This window comes from Megalops cyprinoides, chromosome 6 (assembly GCF_013368585.1).
Source record: "Megalops cyprinoides isolate fMegCyp1 chromosome 6, fMegCyp1.pri, whole genome shotgun sequence".
Taxonomy (NCBI): Eukaryota; Metazoa; Chordata; class Actinopteri; order Elopiformes; family Megalopidae; genus Megalops; species Megalops cyprinoides.
In genome coordinates, this window is record NC_050588.1 from 2,964,128 (window position 1) to 2,988,175 (window position 24,048).

The window sequence follows — 24,048 nt, forward strand, 5'->3', positions numbered from 1 at the left end:
CTATACAAATAAAATTGAATTGAATTTACATTTTGTAGATGTGATTTGCTGTAAAGAAAAAGGACTACAGCACAATCGAGCCAAAACTTTATGCAAAATAACCCTGTATGTATACCAACACAATTTTGTTATTCAGAATTAGTGCAGTTATCATAGGTTTACTGGAGACTAAACATACAGCATTTAACTGTCAGAACATGCATTTATGATGAAGATGAAGGAAGTTGAGGTATAAACCTCCACACCCTTATTTTTTAATGAAAAATGAATAATTTGGAGCGAAAACTACGCAGTTTTATTGTCTTAAAGTGACTCACCTAGCTATGTCAGGTAACGTTAGTTAACGTTGCACGTTATAGACTACTTAATGGTAAAATAGTTAAGATTATTAGATTTTTATACATTAAACTGTGTTATAATGAGTCGTTATCTACACCTTCTTTACAAACGCATGTCTGTTAAATGCTGCCATAACATTGTTATAGATTGGCTCCTCGCTGACCCATAATATAATGAAGTTACAATTAGGTAGGGCCCCTTTTAAGAGCTGATAATCAACCTTCTTCAGCCTTAAAATTTGGTATGAGTGTGTCCTGGTCTGCATATCTCTGCTGGCTGGCTTATCATGCACACTCTGTTCCGGTAATCCCATTGCAACAGACTCTCGCTGTTTTTTGGAAGAGGAGTGGTTCTGGGGTGGAGCTTCTGAGCGCTGTGAAATACTCATGTATTAACGAACAGTGCACCATGAACGGCAGGAGAAATTTCCCCATTGGCGGACTCCTGTAGTAACTTGTATTACAAAAAAAGTTACACATTACATTTATTAAAATATAATAGCTTAACTACTTGGACATAGGCTACTTTTAGAAGTTTTTGCCAGTTGCTGCAAACTTTGACTTGTTTTGTTCACATGAAATACCACGAAGAATACACGTTAATAAAACAGCTGCGTTTTATTTAATAGTGCCAATCGTGGCCTGTTTTATTGCCCCCTGGAGGAGAGACTATAAGAGTATTTCCATAGGAGTATTTACAGAACATGAGATGGTTTTGTTTTTGTCTCCTCTTGTAGGTGCATGGTAATGGTGGCAGAAGGTTCAACTACAATTCCCGTCATTCAACAGCACGTCAGTTGAAGCGCAGCAGTACCGAGCATTGCTGACTCAGTTGAATACCAAAGAGCACTGTGCTTATTTACTGCCGTTACCAGGGCTCCACCTCTCGAAATCCTAATGCAGCTCAGTCTTTTCAACCGACAGGAGAGCTACAGAGATAAACTATCATACGTAGTAGCATTTGATTGGTTCCTTTTGCAATTTCAGATACGCCCTCTTTATGTGAGCTGTGAAGGATTCGCAGGATACTAGTCTGCTGTGCTCGGTACAGGTGGCATCAATGGCTGTTATTATGACTTTATTTACCCTTCTCTTCAAAGTATTGAGCTTGCCGTTACAACTGATGGAGTTTGTAGGGATATACAGCCTGTACAAGCGTGTATTTCCCTTCATGGTGTACAAAATATCAATTAATTACAACAAAAAAATGCACTTTAAAAAGAAGGAACTTTTTAGCAATCTGTCTGAGTTTGCAGGTCCTGACGGCAGGCTAAAGCTTCTGGAGATTGGTTGCGGAAGTGGGGCCAACTTTGAATACTACCCATCAGGCTGCAAGATCATATGTACGGATCCAAACCCCCACTTCGAGACGTACTTGCAGAAAAGCCTTGCCGCTAACGATCACCTCGTCTTTGAGAAATTCATAGTTGCCTCAGGCGAAGATCTCGGAGCAGTGCGTGATAATTCGGTAGACGTGGTGGTGTGTACGCTGGTACTGTGTTCTGTCAACAATACCAAACGAGTACTGGAGGAGGCCCATCGCTTACTGAGGCCGGTAAGAAAATAACGCCATCTCAAAGTAAATATGACACATTGAGAAATCTGACCTAATTTAGCGCGTCCTCTAAATCCCTCTCATGTTCAGCCATGTTCTTTCTGTTTGATGGTTTGTTGCTATCTAAATACTTACACAGCATTAAATGTAAAGACGAACAGCTAATTAATTGAAAACGGTAATAAAAAGTTCTTGGATAATCTAGTTTTTACTGATTTAGCATTATCTTGGCTAATTTTATGTATAACTACACACACACACACATATATAGCTTCTGCATGTTGTTCGAAATACATCAGCACCATGTTGAAAGTTTTATTCTTCATAAAAACCGTCAGTGAAATTCTTTGACCTTTTTCTAAAGAACACGTTTCTGAAGGGAAGATTTTTCAAAAGCAGCCTAGTTAACATAATGTAACATTGTTACATTACAGTACATGAGTTTTCAAGAATGCGTACTGATGACTGTGTCATAGCCATGTGTCACGGTAGTCAGCGAGGCAGCGAACCCGCGCTCAATTGTTCAGCAGGAAGGACCACGGACACGCGAAGTTCTGCAGTTCCCTTTTATTATGACGAACTGACAACACGACATACATACAACACAGTATGTCGTCAGCATAAAGCTAGGCAACTGGCAATCTCTTGCAGATCGTATAATGGCGTCTGCCACAGGCAGAAACCACACAGTAGTCCTACTAACAATGCACAGATGCCGTTGCCATATTTAACCAGTAGAGGTCTCAAACTTATTTACATAGAACTGATATTTAAATTTTGGTGAAAGTCACTAAAACCAAGAATGCATTTTTAACTGTGTTACACATGCACATTCTATAACATACAAAAATAATTTTCCTAAACTCTGTCAGGAAAGTTAGTTATTAGAAATGAAGGTACTTGAAAAAGAATGTTAATTACATAATAACTTGTTTTCCTAATGTACAAAAGGAAGATGTACATTTTTCTTTTTTTTGTATTTTGGATTCTGTGTTCAAGTGTATACATGTTAACTTATGGTAGGGTTTGAATGGTATATTTCTCACTGGTCACTCACTAGTCTGTGAGTGTTGTTGGCCTGGTCTGACACTGTTGCTCATTTAACTTGAATGAATGGATATGCCTATGTTCTATTGTGCTGGAGGTCACTCAGGATAAGAGCATCTGCTAAATGCATGTAATGTAATGTTATAATAATAAAAGAGAAATACATTGTTTTGATATGGCATGAAAACATTCAGAGAGAAGCAGAAGTAAATGGCAGACTACCAGTGCCTGACGTTCAGTCGGCAAATCAATTGGTCAAAGATGTGAGCTCATTTTGAACAGCAGGATCTCAAAAGAGAATTATAAATATCAATTTTTCTTCAATTTTGAAAATTACTAGCAAAAAAGACAATCACTAGCCAAACTGTAATGTTAGTATAATTAGAAAGTATTTCTGGGGAATTCGCATTTTGATATAATTTTCTTTTTGTTTTATTTATTTAGGCAGGATAGTCCTCTTAGTAAAGAATAAGGGGTGTTTTCCTTCACTGACGTGACACTAAAGTGTCCGAGCCACTGCCACTAAATTCTGTTTTAATTTCTTCTTCCAGGGTGGTGCTCTGTATTTCATGGAGCATGTGGTGTCTGATCCCTCCACCTGGACACACTTCTTTCAGCATGTTTTGCAGCCCTTGTGGTATTATTTTGGAGATGGCTGTGAGGTTACAAGAATGACATGGAAGGATCTGGAAGCTTCGAAATTTTCAGACCTAAAATTAAGACATATTGAAGCTCCTCTTATATTCATTATCAAACCACACATTCTAGGTTATGCAGTCAAATAGAAGTACAAAGGAAAAAGATTGTGTTCAGCACTGTTTCAGCACTTGTCTGACTTTGTCTAACATTGAGCACTTGTTTGTTGACTTCTAAACCAATATTAAAATCCATTTTGCACAGAATACAGTCACATAAATCTTATATAACCCTATAAAACCCCTTAAGAGGCTGTGTTATTCAAGTCTGTAGATTTCTATCTTAAATTCACATTTCATAGCTGAAATAAACCTAAATATACACATCATACAGGTAGAATGTTTTTTTAGTTGAAATCACATGTTGTATTCTCCATATTTTGGCATTTCTAATTATAAAAAAATACAATGTGGACAGGATTATTAATAAAGAAGTACTGTGCTAATATCTGTACTTCGCCCAGATGTTTTTTTTCCCCCCATATTGTGAAATTGCATCCCCATAATTTGTAACCACCTTTGTCACACATAGACTTTGACTCATTAATCAGTGTCTCAGCCCTGGCATGCTTTTGTGCAAAACACTTTGGCAGTGTGCAAAGACAAGGAGTGGTCCGGGCATAGGACTCTGCACACTAGGGAAATGTATTGGCTCTCTCACACCTGTACAGAGTGCAGACAAGAAAATCTAGTCCATTATACATAAAGATGTCATACACTTGTGAAGTTGCTGTGAAAAAAAGAGCTTCCAAATCCAGTTAAATGAGAATGTAACAGTGTGAGCATATGTATGTTGTCTGCCATTGTTTGCTTTCAAAATAATTTGTCTTCAGCAAAAATGTCATCGTCCTGTTCATGAGACATCATTTCTTAGAGACAAATGTAGTGCTTCATCTCCCTCAATTTTCCTCTTATGTGTCATTGTCACACTGATTTTTAGTAATCATATGATAATAGCTACATGCTTTTTATTATTAGAATGACTAATCCTCTCCTCTTGATTGTGCAAGCTTCATTTTGTTTCCCAAAAAGTTGCAAGTTGAAGGTCTGTCTAGCTAACTTGATGTGGCTATCACACACAGCAGCCCTGCCAAATAGTTGATATGTAAAATAGCTTATTACATGAATGCATACTATTGTGTATTTTAAAGTGCGTATTTGTAGACATATGTGGACCATGTATAATGAAGGAGACGGGACGCCATAGAGTTAGGTGAAGGACGACAATTTATTGAAAATCCCGGAAGTCCTTACATTGCATTTTGGGTACTGTAGTCTCTGCCGCTACAGACCACAAACCAAAAGACTTCAAAATATATTGTGTAAATAAGCAATAAACCGTGACAAGCTGTGAAGCTTACGGTAAAGCAAAGATCCGGCCGAATCACCACCATCACCATGACAACATAAACTGACTTATTAGAAACAGAAGGTGAGAGACTAGACATCTAATGTTAACTGAATATAGACTTGTAACTACAAAATACTGTCCTTTCCCCTTAATTTTTTTACATTTGTTGTAAAATGAGGATGGCCACATTGATAAATCCCTTTACCTCACTATGTCGACTGTAAAAAGCAGCAACACAAATGTATACGAAACATTTGGATTAACAGGACAGGGCTTTTACTCCATTAGCGACTGCAATGTCAAGCACTTGCATCCTTGAAAATTCTCTAACGAAGGACTCGGTCCTTGGTAGAATTCGAAGGGTCGTCGACATCGGAACAGTTCTTCGGCGGGATTCGATGACGTAGCATGTTTGAAATGCAGCCGTTAAGATTTCTTCCTTGACTTTGAGAGACACCCACCGTGTTGTACAAAAGACAACCACCTCCTGATATGCCGCTACCGCCTCCTCCCCGCAAGTACAAACCCAAACCACGCACGAATAAAAATAAACAAAACCAACTATCGAAACAAATGTAAAAGCAAACCAATTAAAACCCGTCGGTAAAACAGCTAACTGCAGTTGGTCTGTCGTGTTGGATGAAAACAATTCGGTTATCAAACTAAAAAATTCACGATGAGATTCGCACGGGGCACACGAAGGGTAAACAGGACAACCACCACAGGGCAGAAGGGCAGGTCGCACTGAATATAGCTAGCTAGCAAGCTAGATACTTCAACACAGCGCGGTCTGCCACCACAGGCAGTACATACACAACACTGGGGGACACTAACACAAGGGAATCATAGACGTAGGCTACCCCGTACGATATACAGTAACGTGTGTTACACGGCAAAACAAATTTAAAACATAACACAATAGCAAAACAGCAGCCAGTGATGTCCTATAGGGATCAGATCATAATTAGTACATGTAGGCAGTAGGCGATATGAGGAGGATGCCATCCCCCGCTCTCCATCCCCTAGTTAGTAGCAGAGAGAGTGCTGCGTGTGCATCTGCCATCCCCCCTGTTAAAAATGAACAAATCACCTACTGCATGTAGGCACTGTAATAACAATACCTCGGGACCCGAATGCTTCCCTTCTTTTATCGCAGACAATAAAAGTTTAAAACCAGTACATTAATTCACCATGAAGGCAGATATTATTAGCCAGGCAGCACCGCTCAGTCTATGGCCACGTGTAATACAGACAGCTTTCAGATGTGCACCAGGTGTAAGTGGCATGGATGTTCACAGTTTTAAACCTACCTCCAAGACAGCAAGGAAGTTACGCCTCACAGAAACAGCGAAAGGTACGGCTTTTTTCTCGCTACCAACGATACGGTGTATTTATAGCCGCTCACCTTGACTGACTTGTGTGTTAGCAAGCCAGGTAACAGCTATGTTATCAGCCTTGCCTAGTATGCTAGCTAGCTAGCTTGTGTGTGCCAGCGCATAGAGTGTATTAGCAATCCTGCTACATATACATGATACACAGAATACCAAAGCGCTCATATTGAAGACATGCATTTACACATTTAAACTGGTTGCAGAATGTATAAAATTATTCTAAACGGACAAATATCAAACATTTTCCATTTTTATTACAAAAATGTTCAAGATACATGATTTCTACCAACAGTAAACTTCAGGGCTATACTGCAATAATTGGTTGCATAGTATAGAAGCTGGATTTTTGGGGAAAAAACCTCAGAACTGCCTTGTCACACTTCTTTTAAAATACTGATAATGCAGAAGGTTGCAAGTAATGGAGAGTGACTTCAACATAACCAACACAGTTGTGAGAGATGATAATCAAAAGTATAATATGAAGACAAGATTTTTTACAGACCAGGTGTCCTTGTGAATCCTGAGAATAGCAGAAATTGTGAGTTGTGAGCTAAATGGGCTCGACCATAAACAAAAGAGGGGAATTAGGTTTGAGTCTAGAACATCGCAGAATGATTAAACAGCTTGTGCTGATAAACCCAGGACAAAAAACACTACTCATTGTATGTGGAAGGTTTTTAGATTGTCTTACCAGGATTTTGTATGAATATATCATATCCATGCTCAAAATGGAAATGATTATAAATCACTAAACATTCAATAGAAATTACTCAAATATATTAATATCATTGAATTAATTTGTTTTAAGCACACAGTATACACCGATGAGCCAAAACATTATGACCATTCACAGGTGAACCAAATAACGTTGATCATCTCCAAACAAGGGCACATGTCAAGGTCTGGGTAGATTAGATGGTAAGTGAAAAATCAGTTCTCGTAGTCAACGTGTTGGATGAAGGAGAAATGGTCAGGAGTAAAGACCTGAGCGACTTTGACAAGGGCCAAATTGTTATGGCCAGATGACTGGGTCAGAGCATCTCTGAAACGGCAAGACTTGTGGGGTGCTCCCAGTCAGCAGTGGTGGGTAGGGAAGAGCCGGGACGAAAGTAACACTTTTTAGATAAACCGTCATTATAAAAGATAACATTACAGACAGAAACTGATTTTCGTTGTGATCAACAACTCACATGTGTGTTCTATCAATACCAGGTGCTATTTTGTACAAAAGTGGAATAATTTCGGTATAATTTGACTTTGAACGGAAGTTGCGCACTGTTACTTTTGACCCCGTCATTCGGGATGAAAGTAACACACGGGTGGGTCAAAAGTAACGCAACGGTATAAACTTGAATTGTTTATATTATTCGTGTTTTTATTAAAAATGTCTGACAACATCCTTGTTAATATGTAATTGCAAACATATTATGTTCTTTATCTTAATAAAAAAATATTAAATTTCATTTTTAGAACATAGGGCCTAACAATCAATGATGCGCATTTCGATTTTTTCAGACCTATGTAGATCAGCCCATTAACACATTTCATTTCCTTAAATTCCTGCTTCAAATCATATTGAATGATTTACAGTTAAATATAATTTATTTTATGATGAGATCAACCATCTTAACCAATGTTGTTACTGTGTAGAGGGACGAAAGAAACAACTGATACAATCGTTCCGACAATGACTCCTGACAGTTAAACCTGACTTGCTTCTAAACTGAGAAACTCTGACATGGCAAACTTCAGGATGTGTTAAAGTACTAATTAATCTGTCAAATGATCATGACTATGACACATGAAACAACAGACACAACTTGTCATTCAAAAAAATTACCACTTGAGTGAATTTACTTTCCATGATCGAAAACAGCTTCTCGGGTATAACTCCAAACTATATGTCCAATAAATGGACATATAGTTTTTTTAAACATTTCTAAATATAGTCAAAGTATTTTCCCAAAAGTTAATTTATGCAACTGATAGCCCAGAATTGCTACTCTCAACAACTGAAAATGAAGAGTTACAAAATAATAGGTATGCTTTATATAACAAACAGAATTCAATCCTGGATACAGGCAAAAACATGCTCATAATTCACCTTTGACTCACTCAAGAGAAAACAGTTTGGAATAGTATAGAACTTTTTTGCAAAAATAACCAGTCCCAGGAATCCTTCCAATATGTCTAACTACTTTAATTTTTGTGCTAAACTCTGTCATCTATAGTGTGTAGTTTGCTAATTGGTGAAATACCTCAAGGGTAGAAAGCTCTTGTGATTAAAAGTGTGGCTAAATGGTTCTAGACAACCAGCCTAATGTGTCCTGATATAAAGGTATGCATGATGTCACAATGGCACCTGGCACACTTCTAAAATGTTTTGAAAGACAGTGCATTTCTATTTGGAGCACTTATGAAGTTTGAAAAATTGAAGTGGATATGAAAATAACTATTGACCACAGTACTGGACTGAGGTACCGTGCCAGCTTGCACTTACCCTGCTAGCCTTAGCCATTTCTTGGGAACTAAAGGGTGGCAGCTGGGTCAGTGGTGAACATTTTCTTCAGAAATCTGATTTTTTTTTTCACAATATCCTGAAGAATTCATTTAATATTACTTTTTTCATAATTCTCTATATTTTTCCTATCTACCTTTTAAGTCCATGATACATATTTTTTTATGCTCTGAATTAAACATGATCCAAAATATGAGTGCAGAAATGGATCATAACAGGACAGAATAAGGACTGCTGATAGGTTTCACTGTTGGGGATAAGTGCTTATCGGCATATGTGTTTACAACAGTGTCTCTGGGTGCATAAGTCATTAATAAATTATTTAAACCCTTTAAAACCCACTGAACTTGTCAAGTATGAGATGTTAGTCAAGTATTACCTTACAAAACAAAGACACAAATGAGTGCTATACATTATAAAGTAAACTCAAACAGATATATATTCTGTAGTGGTCAGATATCACAATACCCACCTAGACCATGAAAGGGTTCCAAATATTTTGTTAGGCGAACAGATATCCTCCACATAACATAAACTGTTGAGGTTGCTTAATTGTTGATGTCATAGTTTTGATATCAAAGTCCACTCATTCATAAATCCGTATTAAACTTGAACATCAGCACCAGTAAAGAATGAAAGGGTGATAGCTGTCTGTAGGCACGTGCAGGTTGACAGTTTGCCAGTTGAATTGCGAAGTCAAGTGAGGCAATGTTTTTGTTCCCACATTGAGGAGTGGATAATCAGACACCTTTTTTAGACTTTATGCTTTATAAAGTGGTGTGTTCTCATTGTCAGCATGTTTAAGTATCTACTATAAAAGAATGCAATGTGTTTGCAGGTCTAAGAATACATATTTGTGGTCTCTCTGAAGTAAAACTGAAGGACATGTGTCCTCATACCTGTCTCGACTAATTCAAGCTAAAGAGGAAAGGATGATTAAAACTGCAACTAAACATGCTTGGCCTTTTGGTAACTTAAAAAATAGATTCCAGAAAAAAATGTCAGCTGATACACAGTATGCAATAGGGAACTGTCAAGGACGAGTCACAGAGTAAGGGAATGACAACTAGCTTGAATTTGCTGAAGAAAGTACAGGTACAACCATATAATCATACTTTCACCTGAGGGTGGCTGAGGTTGTTTAGTGGAAGAATGTGGTTAAATACATAAGAATTCTTATTCGATTAGCACCTTCAAAGTTTTAAAAGTAATTTTTATATTTTTTTCTCTCTGATTTGGAGAAGGAAAAGACTAGGGAAAGAATAATGAAATGAGCAAACAACCAATACTTTGGAAAATTCTAGGGATCTAGTAGCATCACAGGTAACAAATGTTCAGCTGAAACTGTATGCGATTAGAGATATATGCAGAGAAACATTTTGGAAAAAAAAAAAAAAAAACAATTATCCCTGTGGAGAGCTTCACTTCCAAAACATCTTGCCCCTGCTGCTGTCATAAATAGTAAAGCAGTTGCTGTGCAGAAGGACAACAGTAGTTCCAACAGACAGTAATTCACATAAAACTATGCATCTGCAAAGCTTGTTGCTTCAGTATCCAAAGCACCTGCAAGTATGACGAATATAGGTGAGAAGGACGAGAGGCATTTTGGAAGCCCAGTGACTGAAAGGGGAAGGAAAGCTGCCTTTTTAACCCTCACAGCTCTACCATACATCAGTTTAAGGAGCAGATGTGAGGTGTCTTGTGATAATCCCACTGATGGACTAAGGACAGCTGAAGAATTTCATATACACACGCTCACCAATATCTGTTCAGTTTGTGTCATTGCCCTCTCCCGCTTTCATTTGCTCTTCTGCTTCACGGCTGAGCCCAGAATGATAAAGGCCTCACATGTTGTATGCCACATATATGGGGTCCAGCTGGTCAGCCAGGAAGGAGTCTCTCAGGTGCATCCTCTGCTTCTCCCCCCGGGAGTTGATAGGGATGACCCCCGGATCCACAATCACCACCACCCCCACAATCAAGTGATGCTCCTCCAATACCACATTGGTGACAAGGGGCACCAGGTCCAGTGCCTCCTGCTCAGACCCACGCAGTTCTAACACCACCACTAGCAGGTTGGTCCAAGTAAATACAGCACTGGAACAAAGGTAAAGAGCCACAGCCAAGCTTTAATAATAATCTGGACAGAGCACACAAAACACCTGGGCTGTACTCGGGCCACCAAAAATACTTAAGTGAGAGTGGGAGAGTAGGGAGTGATGACAGATTGTAATGCTGTGCTGATATAAAATCACCTCTCTGCAATGCTGTGCTGCTATCCACTCACCTCTCTGCAATGCTGCGGTGTGTGCGGGACACAGAGGTCTCTATGTCAATGGGATGATAGCGTAGGCCCCTCAGCTCCAGAGTTTCATCCAGAGAGCCCACAACAAATAGGGCATCATGGCGGTCTGGGAATGGCAAGAGATGAAGAGGACCAGAGAGAGAGAGAGGACAGAGAGAGAGGGGAAGGGAGAGAGAGTGAGAAGGTGAGAGAAAAAGGGAAAGGGGGAGAGAGAAAGGGGAAGGAAGGAGAAAGTAGGAGAGAGGGTAAGAGGGGGTGAGGGAAGGAGGGAGAGAAAAAGAAGAAAAGAGGGGAAGGGGAAAGTAAAAAAAGAGAAAGAGGGAGAGGAGAAGTAAGACGTTACCTTGATGCATTTAATAAAGCATCTTCTCTGCCTCTGCCTTATAATGCAAATGCAACTTTTTCTCAGTTCTCTTTGCTGTAGCTTCTATCTTTGAAATGCAGTTCTCTGGTTTTTCATTTCAATACCATCCCATATCCTTCTTCACTACAGCCAGCACAGACCAGCTTGGTCTGCCCACCTCCACTTGCATCCAGCAACTCTGTCCTCTTGACAAAGCCCAGGTAGCCTGTTCTGGCCCATAGGGTCTGTTGGTCACCAAAGCTTAGCCGGATGTTGAAGTGGTCGGCCTGTAGATTTTCCTCTCCATAGATGGTGTAGTAACCACTGGCGCTGTGGGGACTGTTTACCCAGATCTGAGAGCACGTGGACACAATGTTAAGGAAGCATGTGATAGTGTTGATGCAAGCAAAAGAGGACTAAGAAAGATGAGGGAGAAAAAGAAAAGTGAAAAATCTAGAGGAACAAAGAGAAGCTAGAGAATGAGTAAACCTGAGGTCATTTTTTTATTTTTACAAAATTACAATTCATGCTACAAATTGCAAATCTATGCTAAAGCCAGTCCCCTAGTCCACAGACTAGTCCCCACTACATACCCAATCCCCTAACCTGGCTTTAATTCCCACTAAATTCCAATCTCCTTTCAACTCCATCATGATCCTCCTCTTCTCACCTCCCCAAGATGGGAGTCTCCAAGAGGGCCTTGAGTCTCTGGGTTCACTATGATCACTCTTACTCCTGGAAGGATCTAAACAGAAAGAGAGAGAATCATTGATAAAACACTGAGGGGAATATTTAAGGTCATTTGCCCATTGGGGATCTGTCCTGTATCCTTTATTCTATAACATAATACCAACAAATCAAACTATTATATTATTTTATGATGTCAGGTTTGGCTTTCTACCAAAGGGGTGTGTTTTTTCTGGCACAATAACTGTATAGTCTTTACTCAACGACCGTTCTAAACACAGACACAAAGGCACAAGCAAAGAATTGTTCCCAAACAGCCACAGCTTTCATCACAGCAGGACTAACACAAGAAAACATGATCAAAACAAAACGACTAGAGACGTACCGTCCCGGACGCCATGAGGGGAAGGCTTTGAGGGGCTCCTCGTTCCACCAGCCGTACTCTGAAAGAGACAATGTGACACCAGTCCCATCTACCTGGCCCAATCACATCAACATCACATCACTCTCAAAAGGGTATGAAATAATGTAAGCCATCACTCCAGTCCTGAGATGAACTCACCTATCGTGACGCAGGGACTTCCTGTCCACATAGACGGTGGAGGGGTCCATTCCAGCAGTGCCCTGATGGACAGAAACAAAGACAGACAGCCAGCCAGGAAAGTGAGTCTGACATATGAGTTGATCAGCAGTCACTGTTACAACTCAGCTACACCCTCAGGTGAAATAAAATAATACCCACTAGTGCCCTTAACCCACATTCTAACAAGCATTAAATTAATGTAAACATATAATATATTAATATAATAACTGTCATATACAATGATCAAAGTGGAACTATGTGCATCTAAACACATTTTTTATTTAACAGATGAGGGAAAATTACAATTTATAATTTACATGTTCTGTAATTAACTGGATTTTCCCTGGAACAACAGAGGCAGTCCAACAGCATCTTGAGATTTTAACCTGCTTTACATCACCTTGGATTTTAACCTCCAGCCCTCCGAGTTTGCACATACCTGTAGGCAGATTGCCAGGTTGACCCGCGAGCCAAAGGCCGTACTGACAGCCCGGGGAGACAAGCCAATGTCTTTGAAGAGCTTGGAGAAGGACTGCGTGAGAGCCAGACGGGGGCGCTCTTCAGCAATCACAACACAGCTGCGCACACAGGACAGATTCAGCCCTCGAGCCTGGAGAGAGGGAGAGAAAGACAGAGAATCAGGGAGCCTGTGTCACCATGTCACATTGCTTTTGCCAAATGGCATTTACCTCTGCTTTAAATACTCTTTTTTCCCTTACATGTTATCTCCCTTTCATACACAATAAACGGCAGATGAACATCAAATGCACCCCACTGCGATGACCTCTGCACCCAAGTTGAAGCGCAGGGAAAGGCATGTGCATGTGCAAGCCAATTTTACTGTAACCTCAGTGAGTCTCACAGCACACCGAGAGGCAGACACTGGAGAGCGAGGCACATCACCTGGACACCTGCAAGTGTCAGAGTTGAGAGGTGCTCCAGCGGTGTGAAGGGGAAACCCTTGCTTACCTACCCACCCCTATCCCCAACAGATAGAGGCCTCATGCACACCTCACACAGGCATGCTTTTTGTTTCAGGTTTTCATTTGGCACGCACTGCTGATGTCACCACACGGCTTTAAGCAGCCTCCCTTCCAGGTATGGCCAAAAATGTGAACTTACTGGAATTGGTGGGAGAGAAAAGCTGTAGCAGCTATTTTCACCACAGCAGAGATGCTGGTGTTTAATTTTCACACAGTCTGGGTGTGGAGAGCAGTTAGCAGCAGGGCTTATAGGATAGAATTCATTTGCAAACATTGCTCCTTTTAGCCAGGACACCGCTATACAGGATTTGTTGGGCCTACCATAACCAGAGCATTGTATCAGCTCCTCATGTCCCTGTGACTTGCAAGACAGCATTTTGGAGACACCTGTTTGTCATCAGCTCCTGGAAGCTGGGGGTTTGGACTATTGCTGCGGTGCCATAATTTTTTAAATAGAAATAAACTAAACCAGACAAATAACTGCTGTGGCTCTGATGGCTCTGGAGCCTAGAGGAAATACAGAGGAATACAGCTTACAGAGCTGGACCATGAGGAGATCACCAGTGTCATTATCTGTGCTGCCCTGGATTGGGAGGTCTGCCTTGTGCCACTTCTCGGATTGGTTTATTATTATTATTATTATTATTATCATTAAGTTTTTTTTTCTTCTTCTGCACACTTACATAACACACATCAGGTTACACCAGCTTTTCACTTAACAGCCATGATTATCGTCTGTTTTTGAGCCATAGAGAAGCTGGTTGCAGCAGGTGGCAGATGACATGTCTGGTATTGAGTCTCGCTTGTGGGGTTCAGCCTGGACTAACAAGTGCTTTTATTGTCTGAGCCACTAAGGAGCCCCCGCTTATTGCTGGGGGATATGCCATTTAGAGCTGGCCACAATCAGCAATGGTGGTTTGTGTCTGTTCCAGGTTAATATATATTGCCATTCTCAAAGATACAACAATTGTACCCTACCTGTGATTTGAACACAGAACCTTTAGTTCCAGAATGTGTTAACCAGACTTCACCTGCTCAACCAGGGTGTATAGATGAATTGGAGTGCTGGCAAGGGAGGAGGGAGGGGGGACAGAAAAAGGGGAGAGGAGTGTGAGCCTGAGGAGCATCTTACCTTCAGGGCCTCAGTATGATTGCCCAGGCCTTTGGTGCACAGCTCCATCACAGAGTAGGAACAGAAGGTATCTCTGATCCTGTACTGACTGAGCGTGCTCAGCCACAGAGACAGACAGCTTTCGAGCTCCAGTGGGGGAATCAGGATGGACTGATGTCCACAGTACACACTGCAAAAACACAGACAAACATTTAAGCATTCAGTGTCTCTCTCTCAGCCACACACTATCACACATTCAAATTCTCACTCACAAACCATCAGGGTGTACATATGCTTGCGTGTGTGTGTATGTATGTGTTTGTATTCGATTGTGAGATACCTGCACAGGCACCACAGTACAAATCCAAGGCCACAATAGGGGTCCAGGCAGATGGCAATTTGGCGTGAGGAATACAGCTCACACTGCAGCTTAATGGAGCGACACAGAGCACTGACTGCAGCATGGGACATCTGAGACACACAGCTCAGAATTACACTCTCTAAAATATTACTCTGTTATTAAAGCACAAAATCAAACATATGCCATTCCATCCCACAAGTTAGTAGAAACGCCTGCAAAAGGGGCTGTCATTACAGTTACAGACCACTCGGCTCCACAACCTCTGGTCACCTTGTCGTCATTCTCTTAAAGGGTCCATCATCTCATGTGTATTCTCTACTCTGGCCCCCAGTGTTGTAGTGAGCTCCCCACAACAGTCACAACTGCTGAATCACTGACCATTTTCCGCCAGAGTGAAAACTCATCTGTTCAAACTGTATCTTGGTTCAATTAACACTGAATTGTAAACATTTTTGCTATATCCTCAAACACAAGCACTATATCCTCAGATTTCCTCTGGCACCTACAGTTTACCTAACACAATATGCCTTGTTTTGAATGATGCCTACCATTGGATTGACACTTTTGATTTTGTATTGTCTCTGCTAGGGGTGTGAAAAAATACTGTTTTTTTTTTCGATTAATTGTTTTTTAAAATTCGTCCGATTCGATATCGATCTGTAAAGTTTATGGATTGATCCTTTAGGCTAATGCGCATGTTTTCCGGTTTTCTAGGTTCATTTCCGAAATGGTTAAACATAGCCAAAGAATTAAATAGACAGGCTCTGACATAGCCTAACTGTCGGATTAAAGGCAATCACTAGTCGTCGTACCATCAGATGTCGCTCTCTCGTTTAACTTTTAAAGTTTAACAACCTGTGAACACATAGAGGAAAACCTGTTTTTTTTTTTTTTTACTATGATGCGACCTCTCAGTGTTCACCATAGCTAACCCACGGAGGACACAGGAGAGAGACAAAGCGACCGACCAGCTGCCATTCATTTTCAATGAGAGTTGGCGATTTACAGCGACAAGAGACAAGTGGCCGTTGCAAAGCCAACTAGGTGGGGCTAAAATAGACTAGACTCAAGGTCTGGTTTATGCAAATACTGAGCGATGCGACACGGCGAAGGCAGCGCGACACACGTTGCTGAAACAAATGATCCAACATTTTGGTTCCAGTCAAACATGGAGGAGAAGCTTATCGTGGCAGTGTTGGGTTTCCCCTATAATCTACAATTTGTCTCTTGATACGTGCAGAGATATAAATAAAAAAGATGCATGGAGAAGGGTGTCCGAAATCGTGGAGATGCCTGGTATACATATTCATATATATGTGCATTGCAGCCACAGCGTTTTAGCTTTAATACAGTGCCCAACCACTACCTAGCTACGTAGCTAGCTAGTTAAACTGTACCGCAACACTTGCTCACGAATGCAATGTAACTTAATGCAATTCAAGAGAAACGCAGTTGTTCATGTTCGTTAGCTGGGTAGCTAGCTAGCTAGTTGTTCATATTAGGCTAGCAAGAAAATGTTCACAATTGGAAAGTTGCTACTGGTGGTCAGCTACGTTTTGTCAGTCATTGTAGCTACCAGCTTTCCCTGAGGTAACTGATGCAAACACATTGCTGCTTCGTGTCATTAATAAGTAGGCAATGATACAGGTTGGTTTTGTTTTTAAGGGACTATACCTATGTGTTCCTCAAATAAAGAGATTTTGGTATACAGCCATGCGTTGCATGTACTTCCATACTATATACTTAACAAACTTATATGGAATAGGCACGAGATTGGATGCTGCTGCTTACGAGTCGAAGCATACACTGTTATATGGTAAACTTTTTAATTGTAAGTATGCAAAGTTCACATTAAAACAACAATAGAAAGTAGTACAGTACATAGGCTACATAAGACATTAACATAGGAGTTTATTATGACTATCAAGACATATGTATTATACGGTATACTATGTACTGTACCATTATACGCCTGGCAGCGCAATCGCTTTATTTCCATGAGACATGAGACACACGTGTTGCGTGCGGGAAGCATTGACTTCATTATGTCCGCTACGTCCCATTCTGCGATCGGGATTTTTAAACTTTATTATAACCTTATGGGACTATGGACATACATGCAAACGGACATTGTCCGAATGGATGTTAACGGTACAAGCCTTTAGTGATTTTCAGAATTTCCAGTGACTCTGCATTTGTAAATTTGTGTTCCCTTTAGAGCTTTTTAAACATATATATATATATATATATATATATATATATATATATAATATATATATATATATATATATAGTATTTTATATCTCATTCTTATCAAATCGATATCGAATTGGATTGAATTGAATTGTTAGTTTGTGAATTGGAATCGAATTGGGTCATCTGTGCCAATACCCAGCCCTAGTATCTGCTCTCTATGCGCATTTTGGGAAAATTTTACAGGTTTATCTTAACGTATGAGGTCAGAGGGAATTCGGGCACTCTACCTTGACCCCCGTCAACATTCCTGTGGTGGACACACTGAAATCCAAATAGGCCAACATTTCAGCTGTGGGGGGCTTGTAAATATGGGGAGGGTGTCTCCGAGGGAGGTCATCTAGGGGGAGAGGGAAAAAGTGGCCAAGGTGAACTTCACTGTGAAATGCATAAATACATGCATGCCTATGACTGTGGAGATCAGGCACCTGTGTCTATGATAGCCGGCCAGGTTTTGATGTTCACAGTGGCAGCAGCTTCCTTTGACCTGAGCATCTTCATAAGCACCTGAGTGGTGAGGATGCAGGCCGCTTTACTCACCTGACAAGAAGGGGCAGGAGAGCCTTGAGTTAAAAACATAAAGCATAAGACACACACATTACAGATTGAATACACACCACCATACAGCGATGGCCAGATATACGGACAGAGATTCGCTTTCCCACCAAACAAGCAAACACAAACACACACACACACAGACACCACTCACATCTATGACCATGCGGACAGTGGGCAGTGTGGCTGCCAGGTTCTGCGGGTGGGGTGGCCTTACAGTGACTGGAACACAGCCAGCATAGAGACAGCCGTAGAAGGAGGCAATCAGATCAATACCTACAGTGAGGAAGACAGAAAGGTATGTGAAACCAAAGTAATATTCAAAACGTTCATCTTCATTAAAATCACCTTGCAAGTGCAGAGAGGTGACAAAGGCAGTCATTTAAACTCTGGAAATATCACTTCCAATTAGGGACAATTCCCAAGAAGATGGATTTGTGACATTGGCAAAGATGAAAGCCCTTCACTTTGACAGAATCATGGCCTTTCTTTCACAAGGGGTTTGATACTTGTTTGTAGCAAAAACTTAACATTGTGGTTGAGCCTGTTAACTTAACACAGATCCCCAGTATTACTGTCTATACATAACCTATCACTCTTTTCTTTAGCAATCATACACAATCTCAGCCTTTACATCTTCACCAAAATGTCCTACAGTAGATTCAACATTGGTTCAAAGATGAAGGGTTGATTATGGTCAGAGGAAATTCACATGCTTGAGCTAGCCTTTCTGTGGCTTCACCACGAGTATGATCACCCTACCTGTTTTCAGTTGGGTCGTAATTACTGGGGAAGGACAGTTTCTGACTGAGTTCACAGAAACTTGGTGTGTCCTGGCTTCTCACCTCTTCTGTATGCTGCCACATCTGATCTCTGCTGAGACTTTATAATATCACACTACCAATTAAATCAATGTACTCAACTGCCTGGCCTTCCTATTCTAAACAAACTGTGTCTCTACACTTAAGTCCCAGCCAGAAACTCACAGGTTACCATGATACATTCACCCTGCATCACAGGATCACCCTATATCACTAAACCACCCTTGTTAGTATGGGGTCACAACCAGGGTTGCGGAGTAACGGAATACATGTAACGGTGTTACGTGTTTAAAATACAAAATATGAGTAACTATTTCGTTACAGTTACCATGTAAATTGATAGTAACAGTAATTAAATTTCTTTAATCTAATTTCATTTATTTTTTTCATTTAATATTTATTCAGTTGGAAATCTATCCAATGATAGGCAACTCCGGGGTGTATCTCCCATATGCCCCTCACGAAAAAAAAGGAAGAAAAAAGCGCACAGCCTGCCTGACTCACAACACAGTAGAATGGAGAGTGAGACAGAAAACACCCAGTGCAGTGGAAATACCAGGATCATTTTACTCTCAAATCTGGCCAGGGTCACAACATAACAGTATTCAATTCAATTCAATTCATTTTTATTTGTATAGCGCTTTTTACAACACAAGTTGTCACAAAGCAGCTTTACATTGTTCCCAGGCCTGAGACCCCCTGAGAGCAAGCCTAACGCAACAGTGGCAAGGAAAAACTCCCTATCAGGAGGAAACCTTGAGCAGAACCGGGCTCAGAGGGGGAGCCCATCTGAGCCCAGTATAATGCAAGTTGCTTGCCAGCAACCAAACTGCTATCTGCTTCAAAAGAGTCGACCTCTAACCTGCAGAAGTATCTTGAAGTAAGTTCTCTTTTTCATTATTTAAGCTAATATTAATTGCTAGCTAGCTATCTATCTGGGCTAGTAGGTATAGTATTAAAGCTAACTAGCTAACGAGTAGAAATTTCACATGTTCAAAATTGCGAGTACTCCAACAATTTTACACTATGCATATTATGCATTAAATTGTTAAGCTACTCCTTTCTTACTCACAATGTATTTAGGGTGGCTCGTGCCTTTTCTAACTCATGTTTTTGTGTAACATACAGTTTTTGAATTAACATTTACAATTCTGAAGGAACTGCGATGAAATGCCCATAGACTTAACATGGGGGTGCCAAAATGTTAGCCACAACAATGCTAAGTGAACATTCTAAAAATAAGTGTTTTGACATCACTAGGACATAGTTCGTGAGAATCACCCAACCAGTATATGCCACATTCACACTTTTACTTACATACTTTTAAAAATTAAAAACACAGTGTTCAGACAGTAATCCAGAGTATTTAGATTATGTTACTTACCTTGAGTAATCTAACAGAATACATTACAAATTACATTTTAGGGCAAGTATTCTGTAATCTGTAGTGGAATACATATTAAAAGTAACCCTCTCAACCCTGGTCACAACACATCTTGTGTTTAGTTGGTTTCACACTTTCTGTTGTCATCAAGCAACCTGAGTCAGCCTCCCTCCCAGATGAGCATTGATAGGTTTGAACCGGTTCCATTCTATTTAAATTGCACTTTGTTTGAACTACATTTTGTGTTTACATTCCCCACACACACACTCTGCAATAGCCCTCTGACTGTTAGAGACAGCCGGCCACATATAGGGTTCAAAGGGATGTCCCCGGTAGCTGACCAGCTGGGTGTCCCCAGGACAGGTGTGATATGTACTTCCCAAAGGGAATGTTCACACCTCTCATTTGGTATACCACGGACAAGGTACGTTAACCCTCACTTGTGGCCATTATGTTGAGATTCGGTCAGAACACATTGCTGCTGCACCCACACGAGTCTCCCTTTGCACATCAAAATAAATCTTTTCAACTGAAAAGTGGTCATCAGTGTGTTACTTCACTGGTCCCGACTTGGTTCCACAAAGGGAGAAAATTCTCAACAGACTTCATGCCAATGAGGATGGGATAGGAAACATCTCCTGATTGGATCAATGACAATCAAATCGAGGGTGAGTATTATTTTATTTACCAGCCTCGTTTAGGTTTTTGATAGTTCTTGAGCCAAATAGTAGAGTGACTCCTATTTTTGGTAAAGAAAGTGTGGAAAGGGACGGCGTTGTGATTGAACCACTGGATGATCAAGAGGGGTCAGATCGGACCCATAGTCGGACACATTTGGGTGTCATTGCCGTTCGGGCATATTGGTTGCGGCTAGCAATTGCTTCCGCAGTAGTTGGGTGCTTTCGAGTGCCATCGGACACGTTTGGGCGTCATTGCCATTTGGGCATATTGGTTGCGGCTAGCTGTTGCTTCTGCAGTAGTTGGGTGCTTTTGTGTGCCATCGGACACGTTTAGGTGTCAGTGCCCTCGAGTGCCATCGGACACGTTTATGTGTCAGTACCGTTTGGGCATATTGGTTTCTGTTAGCGGGTGCTCCCGAGTACCGCTGCAGTTGTTGTTGGCATTAAAGCTGTAGGAAGCAGCCTACACTTGGAGTAATGCTTTGGCCTTTTTCGTTTTGGTAAAAAAGTAAGATTGCTTTGGTAACTAGACCGTGAGTTGTTAGAAACTGGACTGTGTGCCAAATGTGTGCAAGAAGAACCTTGGTTGTTTGCCAATGTGAGTGAATGTGAGTGAATGCTAAATAAATAAATGTAAATGTAAAAAATGAGAGAAAGTGCACTATTGTTTGCTTGTTTTGAACTCAATTTGTGTTTTGTGTTTTATGTGCATGAGTTGAAGTGCAGAGTAACTGTTGTATTTGTTGTGTTAGGTCTGTGTGATAAGTTGTTATATAAAGTGTACACGAATATAGCCTATAAAACATAATAACCTATATAATATAATAGAATTAGCATAAATATTGTTATAAACTTGTCAAGATTCTGGTCCAATAGCATGAGGACCATGGACATTATGAGCCCCTAAATATTCTTGATTCTATGAGCCGAAAATAAGGGAGTTATAGTCTATGAGCCCGAGATAAGGGAGTAAGGTTAAAATAGTAAAACACACAGGAATTGCCCCTATATGATAAAAACAAAACACATACTTTGAACATACACACATACCCTGCCCTTAGAAACTGTTTTACACACGGGGACATAGCTACTGACAAGTATTAGCTAAGTACCTTTGCGCTAGCTGTAAAGTTTTATAAAAGCCAAGCTAGCTATAACCTCTGAACTATTACCGATCACGGGATGGGGAATGGAGAAAGAGATGTTAAGTGGAGAGATTAGGAAAGCTGCTACGGAAGTGATTGTACCTAGATACAGTGGTGTAATTTAGGCTAAACCACTGTTCCCTTTGAGAGCACAAAATAGCCAAACTCTAGCTGAAGCTATGAGTGAATGGTTGAACTGTTGTAAAAATGGTAAGGAGAAAAGGAAAGAAGCAGTTATGTGTGACGTGCTATCGTATGAGAGCACAATAAAGTTATGGCAGAAACAAAAGTTAGAGCATGACAGACAATTACAGGAACTAACTAAAGAACTGACTGAGTGCCGTAGTCAGCTGAAACAATGTCTGGATGATTATCAGAGACATTTGGTCAGCCTCTGCCAACCTACCCCCTCTTGTACCCTGAGATAACTGATAGTTCCCCTCATGTCCCAACTGCTCCCCCATTAGCACCTGTGGCCATTGACACAGTTCCTAACTCGCAAACGGGGGTGGAGGGACCTGCATTGTGGGACCTATCGCGGTGTTAAAACATACACCTCTTAGCCCCTCTGATTTACGAGCTATGGTTAAAGAGTTACCAGAACTGCAGAGACAGGACCCAAATCTAGGATTTTGGAGTAAGATAGGACAGTACATGGCTGTGGGCGGTTTGCATGCTTTTGATGTGTATACTCTAACTAGAGCTAAATGTCCCGAAACTGTCTGGATGAATCTGAGTGACAACCACAGCGACTCAGCATGGGCTACAGCAAGGTTTGAGTCTACCCAAGCAATGAGCGATGCTGTAGAACTTTTTAAAAGAGCTGTAACGCAAGCCCTTAGTATGGGATCAGTAATCGAGGGCACTCTTCCAGTTTTTAAAGACAAAGCCGGGGAAATTGGTTATACTCCAAGAGACTGTAGCAACCAGAGTTGCCCTTTCACACATGTAGCACACAACCAGAGCTTGTCCGTGTCAGACGCGTTCTCACCTACTGAAAATACTCTGGTTTGGTTTAGGCGAGGGGCGGCGCCTGGGTAGAGCGTGCAGGAGGCAGGACATGAAAAAAGTATGCTGCAGAAGTCGCAGTGGCTGTATTCGAAACCGCCTACTGCATACTGTGTACTGTGTACTACACAAATATATATTGTATACTGCATGCTATCTTTCAGTGTAGTAACCAGTATGCAACCATTAATGATTACATTTGTAGTATGTTACATTGTCACATGAAATCATTGCGAATTTAGAAACATCCAGATTTTCCAGTTAGTATTGACGAGTTCACGAAAAGTGTTCGAGAGTTGAAGTATTTTCAGGTTTTTTCTTTTCAATGTCTTACCTTCGGTGGTATGGGCACATAATGTGGCACGGAGGAGGAGAAGGTGAACAGCTACTTCACCACGAGCTACTTTTGGGTAGCTTATAAAAAAATTTCACACATAGCCATCCAAATGGTGCTACCGGTACACATAATTTATTATTAATCATACATTTATTATAACAGGAAGGCAAGTTTTTGTTGTTCGCTATGTAATGTTAGGCCACCAGTTCACCTATCTCACTATACCTATCACTATTACTTAGCTACAGCTTAGCTAGCTACTAACCAGATAAACTACTAACCAACGTTATTAATCATCGTAAGAGACAAGTTTTAGCAGTATAGCTATAGCTAACTATCTCTTTAATGATTTGGACTCAAAATAGCATGTATTTGGACATATCCGCAATGTCAATGAAAGAGTGGAAAGCAATATACAGGCACGCAGAAAAGAGTACGAAGCAGATGTTTGTATTCCTCCGGTTTCACGCCATTCACGTGATATAAAGATAGAAATGTCATCAACACACCCACTCGCTCGCTATGGATTCTCCGGAACATGACCTGCTCTATTCACACATGGACTCAATCTGACATTAGACGGACTTTGCACTAGGG

General features: G+C 40.7%; 2 protein-coding genes across 2 annotated transcripts in view; one reads left to right on the forward strand and one right to left on the reverse strand.

Moving 5' to 3' along the window:
- Window positions 1–1,382: 1,382 nt before the first annotated feature.
- LOC118779671 (methyltransferase-like protein 7A) lies at window positions 1,383–4,528 on the forward strand. The gene is made up of 2 exons (XM_036531855.1): window positions 1,383–1,893; window positions 3,492–4,528. The coding sequence occupies exons 1-2, from the start codon at window positions 1,399–1,401 to the stop codon at window positions 3,723–3,725; spliced, it is 729 nt and encodes a 242-aa protein (XP_036387748.1). The 5' UTR covers window positions 1,383–1,398; the 3' UTR covers window positions 3,726–4,528.
- A 5,676-nt stretch (window positions 4,529–10,204) lies between these two features.
- LOC118778856 (disco-interacting protein 2 homolog B-A-like) overlaps window positions 10,205–24,048 on the reverse strand; it is an 87,900-nt gene continuing 74,056 nt past the window's right edge. Inside the window, exons 27-38 of the mRNA XM_036530619.1 lie at window positions 18,231–18,352; window positions 17,950–18,061; window positions 17,752–17,861; window positions 15,248–15,378; window positions 14,929–15,097; window positions 13,253–13,423; window positions 12,793–12,854; window positions 12,616–12,673; window positions 12,214–12,288; window positions 11,722–11,896; window positions 11,183–11,306; window positions 10,205–10,992 (exon numbers count right to left, since the gene is read on the reverse strand). Coding sequence (XP_036386512.1) covers window positions 10,740–10,992; window positions 11,183–11,306; window positions 11,722–11,896; window positions 12,214–12,288; window positions 12,616–12,673; window positions 12,793–12,854; window positions 13,253–13,423; window positions 14,929–15,097; window positions 15,248–15,378; window positions 17,752–17,861; window positions 17,950–18,061; window positions 18,231–18,352 — 1,562 coding nt within the window. The 3' untranslated portion in view covers window positions 10,205–10,739. The remainder of the gene's footprint in view (window positions 10,993–11,182; window positions 11,307–11,721; window positions 11,897–12,213; window positions 12,289–12,615; window positions 12,674–12,792; window positions 12,855–13,252; window positions 13,424–14,928; window positions 15,098–15,247; window positions 15,379–17,751; window positions 17,862–17,949; window positions 18,062–18,230; window positions 18,353–24,048) is intronic.

Bases quoted from the DNA above. Each gene is read 5' to 3' on its own strand.
- LOC118779671 (XM_036531855.1), top strand. From the start codon at position 1,399: ATGGCTGTTATTATGACTTTATTTACCCTTCTCTTCAAAGTATTGAGC. The intron at 1,894-3,491 runs GTAAGAAAATAA...TTCTTCTTCCAG, and splicing joins CCCATCGCTTACTGAGGCCG to GGTGGTGCTCTGTATTTCAT.